The sequence below is a fragment of the Tarenaya hassleriana genome, unplaced genomic scaffold (genome assembly GCF_000463585.1).
Source record: "Tarenaya hassleriana unplaced genomic scaffold, ASM46358v1 Cleome7, whole genome shotgun sequence".
Classification (NCBI taxonomy): Eukaryota; Viridiplantae; Streptophyta; class Magnoliopsida; order Brassicales; family Cleomaceae; genus Tarenaya; species Tarenaya hassleriana.
The window spans coordinates 2,618,820-2,626,549 of NW_010969548.1; the positions used below are offsets into that span (position 1 = coordinate 2,618,820).

The 7,730-nt window shown below is 38.8% G+C and overlaps 1 protein-coding gene across 2 annotated transcripts; it reads right to left on the bottom strand.

The window, feature by feature from the left end:
* Nucleotides 1–6: 6 nt before the first annotated feature.
* Nucleotides 7–6,459, bottom strand: LOC104800954 (DNA topoisomerase 3-beta). Of its 2 annotated transcripts, XM_010523982.1 has the most exons (15): nucleotides 6,349–6,459; nucleotides 6,203–6,259; nucleotides 5,593–5,696; nucleotides 5,201–5,294; nucleotides 4,801–4,900; nucleotides 4,156–4,399; nucleotides 3,466–3,628; nucleotides 3,251–3,370; nucleotides 2,725–2,804; nucleotides 1,953–2,231; nucleotides 1,699–1,867; nucleotides 1,355–1,483; nucleotides 1,038–1,250; nucleotides 762–941; nucleotides 7–672 (listed from the first exon to the last, which is right to left on the bottom strand). In XM_010523982.1, the coding sequence occupies exons 1-15, from the start codon at nucleotides 6,373–6,375 to the stop codon at nucleotides 46–48; spliced, it is 2,586 nt and encodes an 861-aa protein (XP_010522284.1). In that variant the 5' UTR covers nucleotides 6,376–6,459; the 3' UTR covers nucleotides 7–45. The 2 variants fall into 2 exon arrangements, with proteins under 2 accessions (XP_010522284.1, XP_010522285.1); XM_010523983.1 differs by lacking the exons at nucleotides 6,203–6,259; nucleotides 6,349–6,459 and having other exon boundaries at nucleotides 5,201–5,289; nucleotides 5,593–5,685.
* Nucleotides 6,460–7,730: the final 1,271 nt, after the last annotated feature.

A 7,730-nucleotide genomic window follows, 5' to 3' on the forward strand; every position in this document is an offset into this window, starting at 1 on the left:
GGAAAGAGTAAAAACCAGCACTACGAACAATACACAAACCCGTTTTCAGAAATCTCGGAAGCTCATTTTCGGATCGATACCTTTAGAGCCGCCTCGTCTTCCTCTTCCTCTCCCTCTCCCTCTCCCTCTCCCTCTCCCTCTTCCCCTTCCTCTCCTAAAGGACTTTCCATGTTTCACTTCCACAAGAGAGAGAAGCAACTCGTCGCAGAGAACACATCCATGGTGCAAAGTCTCTCCATCTTCCAGAGGGGTCGTCCTTTTGTTGAAGTCCACTTCTATAATGGTCGAGTCGCACTCGGGGCAGCGTTCCCTCGTGGTGGCGATCCGGTGAGCGCCTTCGGGAAGCAACACGATGCAATTGCACATGTTGCAGTTGAGTTTCCACTTGGGAAAACTTACAGGGTCGAGGACGAGAGTGCCATTGCATTCTGGGCAAGCGCATACTCCTTGGTTTCTGACAGAGTGTTGGCATGTCGGATGCGGACAGAGAGAACATGACATTCCCGAACCGGTACTGGTCTTGGCAGAGGCGACAAAGAGCGTGTCTATGCCTTCGAACGGAGGACTGTTGTAGCAGTACGGGCAGAGAGGAAATGACTTTCCCTCGGTGCCAGGCATCGAAAAGATCAAGAGCTCGAAGTTATCCAATGGACATGTGAGTTCCTTGTACAGCTGCAACCAACCATAACCAGTTTCTGAGGGTTTTGCTTCGCCGGTCTCAATCAAACTCGAGATTATGTACCATATGAAAAAGAGTTTACCTTGACTGAGCCCTTTTGAGGAAGATAATAAACTTCTTCACATGTGCCGCAGAAGAGACGTGGAGGAACTGCCGTGATGTATTTCATGTATCGCAAACATTTTCCACATTTGCTCAAAGCTCGACCAGATTCAGCATGTGGAGAGAATTGTGCCTCAAACAATGCATCCATATGTTCGATCTGGCGATGAAAAGATAAAGGAATATGCACATGGATCGAACAATGTAATTTTCTGTATCTATGTATCTCTATATATATCAAGCAAAGTTGACTAACCTGTTGAACAAAATAACTGAATTTCCGCTTGAATTGCTGAAGCACATGCTGCACGACGTGTGAATGATCAGCCTGACCTTTGGCCACAAGTGTAATTTGTTGCTCGATAAAGCTCCGGATGTCTGGTAAGCAAATATCTGGATCAATACACTGATAGCCTCTTATCAGTGTGATGCCTAATGCTGTTGGAACCAATTTCCTCCCAGCTTGAACCTGTGCAGTTGAACATTAACATCCGAACAATAACCGTATAATTTGACCCCACAAAACAAAATTACGAATTTGCATCTGAAACATACTGCCAATGAGTTACTCACCTGTACATAATTACGCTCACATATGTTGTTTATATGCACCGGTATTGATGCATCTGTGCCAATTCCATTCTTCTCCATAAGAGAGATCAGCTCGCTCTCAGTAAGAAAATCAGGAGGGGCAGTATTTCCCTGCACAGTTTAGAATGTTCAAAGACGAGTGAAAAGCATACTAAAACAAGGTCTGTCTTCAAACACGGTCTTTATATTTAAAGATCAGACTTATGGTTCTGACAAGGAAGAAGAGGATAAATAGCACACAAAAAAAAAATCAAAGCAATCATGCGCAAGTAAAAGGAAGGAAAGCAAGCAATGACAAGCAACAACAGATGGAGGAAGCATGTCACCTCATGCAGCTCTACTCTTAAAACTTCAATCTTCTCTCCTCTGACAAAAGATGGGAGTTTCTTTTCATCTACTGCAGACCAGGGCATTATAGCTGTAAACCCTTTTTCTGTAACACGCTGGCCTGTACAATGGAAAGTTTCTCCACCAATTGAAAATTCCACTTTCGTCCTGAAATATCCATCAAGAAAGATGATCATAAAACATATAATCCCGTATCAACTAGTATGCACAGATGGAACAGTTAATGCTTCACCTTATATATTTGCAGTTAGGAGACACGGTGCCGATAAAATGTTGGCAAACGTACTGGTAGAGCCGCCAAGCATCTCTTCCAACCATATCTTCAGAGGCAGCTCGCATGGGAGTGATAGGTGGATGGTCTCCTGCATCAGTTCCTGATTTTGGCTTATGAAAGCCTTCGGAAAGCAGTCTCTGCACGTAGGTGCCCCACACTTCATTATTGGCTTGCGCTCTCAGCGTGTCTGTGAAGTCAAACGAAGAAGGGTATGCGGTGCTTTCTGTACGTGGATAGCTAGAATGAAGCACACAATGTTAAGAAACAGTTAACAGATTCCATATCAACGACAGAGGTAATCAGGTTTAAACATTATACAGTTTATGTGCCAGATAAAATGCTGAGTCAAACTAAAATGAAGATTAATTCATCACGATACAAGTCAATGTCGACATGAATTCAATAGTCTATAGCATCGTCTGCAAAGCATTTGTCTTACCCCTATAGATCTTCTCAATCACACACATAAAACTACACTAGGAAATATCTCTAAGATTTTACTGAACGTTGCCTTCTCTGGTTCTTTGCTGTCATTTATATTTTCGACTTTGGATTTCGGTTGTTTGATTTTCTTGATTCATTAAGGCAACAGAGCCGTTATGTGTCAGTAAACATTACAGTTCTTTCATTCATGAGTCATGGGAACATAACAAGATTCCATCTAAATTTATTATGGACTGGTAAGAAGGGTTAAATAAAAACAATAATAAGCCAGAATCTGGGAGCAAACCTGATGAAACCTTGAGTATACAGTCGCTCAGCAAGGTGCATAGCCATTTGAGGCCCAAATCCTAGGGCACTCGAAGCAACCTGCATAACTATTATTGTTAGTCACATTAGGGATGAGTACCAGGAACAACCAAACCTAGGCTTCTTGAGTTCAGATTGCCAACTTTTCTGAAAATTGATGTCACAATGACAAAACCTCTATTAGTGAGATCATGAAAACCCCAAAAAAGAACATTAAAAGAGAGGGAGAGGGAGAGAGAGAGAGAGGAGGAAGAACTCAAGTTGTACTAGACAGCGTAAAAGATGGAAATGGAGTAGAAAAAACTTTGTTGCCGAGTGCCAACTCATCCAAAAATGAAGCATGGTATAGGCACATAATAGCTCTCGATAAACGCAGATGCGAAATTTCAGTTATGCAGTTAATGTTTTGGGATCATTGGTGCAGAAAATTGGGCGTATGAGAAGCAGCATGTACAACCAGATAAGTTCAGTTTCAGTAAGAATCAACAATTCATGTCTCCTCTGACCTTTAACAAATTCACCGTGTTAAGTCCAGATGGACGGCCTTTAACTTCTTGCTTTTCTGATACATCAATCACTTTTAAGGTTCCATCTTCTAATACTAACTTCTGAAACATGGCAGCAACCTATAATTTGACAGAACATTAAATATATCAGCAGAGCAAAATTTTAAAAGTATAAGAATGTCCAGATTTTGTAACATAGTGAATAAAAGACTAACTTCCATGTCGAACAATTTGCGTCTCTCCCAATCTAATTGAAGCTCATAACCATCCTTTATTATATAAGGTCGCACAGCCCAAAACTTTTCTGGCTTGAAAGTAGTAATTTGCATGTAGCGTTGCACACAAAACCCAAGAGTAGGAGTCTGGCATGGACCATACCTGACATGAACATTTCAAAGAAACTAAAATCGAATCAACAATTAAATATGTTCAGTTGAACATGGAATTAATAAGGTACAACTGATGCTGAAGATCAACAGAAAGGACAGAACCAGCTCTTTTTTTCTAGAAGAAAAATGCATATGATGAAATTGAAATCTCCCCATAGGATCAGCTTACGTCAGGAGATCACAGTTCTTATTAAGACAGTCCAGATATGTTTCTTTCCCAAGTATTCATGAAGTTAAATTGTAATCCTTTCGCAGTAGCCAATTGATATTGAAGATGAAGCAAGATTAGACTCCTTTTCAGCAACTAGATTATTTGGACTTCTCAGAGACATATGTTCCTTGTGTAAGCACGACATAGAAGTTCAATGGCTGCATCATTTATGATTCAGTGTACCAAATACTACAGAGAGGAGAAAAGAAAGACCAACCAAAATGCAAAGAAAAATGAGTAGAGCCTAGAGGAAAACTACATAAAAGACTATAGAGAGAAGAGGAAGGAGAAGAGCGGAAACTAACGAGATAACCCCCTGGTCTAGATTCTGATATTTGCCTTGGAAATAACTAGTCTGGAATCTCGAGAATGCTACACCAACTTTTAGATCTATCTCTTGGCGAGCATCCACAGCTAGTGCCTCATTCCTATTTGGTACAACAAGGTTCTCCATGGCCTTTGAAATATCTTTCTCAGTAACAGAAGAAAACCGTGCACGATAAATCCTTCTGTTACCATCCTTCATATCAAAGCCAGTGCACTCAATAACTACAGGAATTATAAAAGTTCAACTGGTATTAGCAAGTTACAGGTAACCAGCAAAACCGTGCAGAAACAATATGCAACATTTCTGTATATAAATGGCATAGAAAAAGTACTTTTGACCATCAAACAAAAATTAACCCTAAGATGCATTGCATATGCAGGACCTAATCACATATACAATTGAATTTTATATATTGCAATTTGAAACACCTATTTTCAGATCTTAGGGTGTTCTGTAGAGTGTAGATTCAACAATAACAATCTGTGCCTCACTATTAATAACTAGAAAAGCAGGATAAAATCGCAGGTTTCTACTACAAACACGCCAGCAGAAATTCATGTAACGGATCAGCTACAGTGAAATTTCTATCAGGAGATTGAAAAGGGATAACTGAAAAACTTGCCTTCAAAACATATGTTCTCTCCTTCACGGTCACAGTCCAACCATAACACCAAATAACCGCAACCCCGAGCTTCATTACTTAAATGCCTACAAATATGAGCCTGTTTCGCTTGGAGACTGTTAGAGAAAAGGCTATACCGGCATCGATAAAAGATAACGAAGAGCAGATAATGACCAGAAAAGAAGGTCTTGCGGCAAACTATCAACCATATACATATTTTTTTTATTTCCAGAAGTCATGCATGCTATTTTGCCACACAGTCCATTCATCATTGAATAAGAACACCAACGTAATATATCTTTCGACGCTGTCCCTGTCCCGAATAAAAGCCATAAATCTACTCTAAGAATCCCCTACACATACCTAAAAAAAGAAATCAATTGTAAAAAGTTAGGCTTACCTTTGGGTTTGATTCTTTCTTAAGAATCGGTGCATCGAAAAGATCTTGCGGATCGATTGACGCCCAATCTTGATATTTTTCTGGGAAATCTACACTAGAGTGTGAAAATAATACTTTTAGAAGAAAGAAAGACCTGAGCAATATATAAGACTACCCCCAAACCATGTTTGTCCACACAAGAAACTCAAAAGACTGAACAAAACCAAGAAAAGTCCATTTTCATTTGAGCCATTTGTGAAAATATATACCGAAAGATGACACTAGACACCAAGCTCCCGGAATTTAAGAGAAATGAAGCAGCTCATGAATGGAGCATGATGCGCATGAAGGAATCTAAGCTAAAGCAATCATGTGTTACTCTTGAAAGATATTCATTTTAAGAAGGAGAGAACCTGAAAACATGCCCAATCACAGAAGTTACTTTATAATGTGCATTGAAGCCTCTAAACATTCCGTCGAACTCATGTACCTCCGTACTGCCTCTTCTTGTAGACATCTGAAGTGGAAGGAAGAGAAATATCAAATTACCCTCGAAGCAAAATCAAACAACCAAGTCGGGAAAATCTCCATTTCTTTATTTTCCTTTAAAAGCAAGTCGGTGTTTATAACGAATTTATAGGGTTCCAACCCGCGAAGAGCTAGCTAATGGGTCGATTAAACAATGCATCAGGGGAAGTAAAACTTGAGCTTCAAAGAGTGGATTAACAATGACAATGACAATGACAACAGCTTGACAAACAGATCGTATAGCAAATAACTTAAACATACTGCGATTGCATCGGAAAAAATACAGAGAAATAAGAAATAACGATAATTTTTTCCTCCAAAATCCACAAATTGAGGGATGTTCAAATGCTGTTCTGTGGCGAGGAGATTACAACAGGACAGTCCCGTTTCCTTCCTACTAAGAAATCGAGGGAACCCTCGAAACAGTGAGTCAAATGAGGCGCTCTAATCGTACTGGGAGAGAGAGAGAGAGAGAGAGAGAGGGAGAGAGAGAACCTGTCCATGGGAGAGAACGGAAGCTATGGAGAGGGCGATGCTGGGCTTCTCAGCAACCTAACGAGAGCATCGAGAGGGAATCCGTGAGGAAATGGGGAAGCTGTCATCAGGAAGTCGAAAATACCCAGATACCTAATTAGACTCACCATGAGAACTCTGGCCGGAGGAGCCATTGATGACCGAAATCGATGCTCAGCAGAATCAGAATCGAGGAGAAACAAAACAGCGTCTGCGTGAGTCGAAGAAGCGAGCCGGAGAAGCAAAGGGCAACGATGTCAAAACGACGCCCCGCGCTGCGTTTTTGTATCCTTATACGGCGTCGTTTGGCTCAGCCAAAATATGGAAATTAATGAAAATAATAATAATATAAATTAATTAGAGATTAATAATGTAAATGTAAAAAGAGATAGAATCATAGAAATATAAAATTATTCTAAGAGTTTTAAAAATTAGAAATATAATGAGTGAGGAGAAAAGAAGCACTAGACGTGGAATAAATATAAGATGATAGATGTTGATATTGACTAGTATTGTACGTGGGCGCATTGTTGGTGGACATAATCAAATCTTACACCATTTGATGCTTTGGGTTTGAATCAAAACCGACCATCAATTTACATTTTCATGTTTATTACGTGACACCACAAACTTCTATTATCTTGATTTAGCCAAACATTTTATATATATATATATATATATAATGCTCCCATTTTGAAAATAAACTTGTTTTATCTTACAAGACAACTGTTGTGCATGTCAACAAGAGAACTATGGCGTAATGACATTTGCTCTTTTTCTATGGTCGGAAACTATGTATGTATGTATGCATGCATGCCTGCATGTATGTATGTATGTTGGATTCTTCATTGCAACTAGAAGTTAGGTTTTTTTCCAACTTGGTTATATATATATATATATATAGTTCTCACGGAAATATAAGAATTCTAGAGACAAAGTCGTGCAATACATATAGCCTTTAACAAGTTACACAAGATTAAAAATATTAATTTACGTGGGGAAAAAGAATTAATGAGGATAGTTTCCGTTTAATCCGAAAGCTAATTAAAAGGGATGATTGTGTAAATTAAATTAATTAAGGGGTAAAAGAGATTAATTTACATTATTAGATATAGAGAAGAAGAATAACTGAAGCAAAATCTTCGTGTGGTTTTTCTCTATGGTACGTTTTATTTATCAACTTTTTATATTACGTAAATTTGGTTGTGACATGAACATCTTCAGCCATGCAATCTTGCTTTTGTCCCCTTTGTTATGATAACCCCTCGAATTTTGAATGAAAAGCCTCCTAGTGCATTTTTAATGGACCTAATTTCATTATTTTATGTCTTGCGATATTGACTATATATTATCGTAATTTTTGTATTATAAATACTATTTTGTATCGACCCAATGGTCAAATTGGAGCGGAAAAAGTGTATAATGTAATACATAAAAAGAGAAAAACCATATGAGAATGAGTCTTCGATGAAATATCATAAATGGGTCCTCCGTAACATTAAGGGTAGTC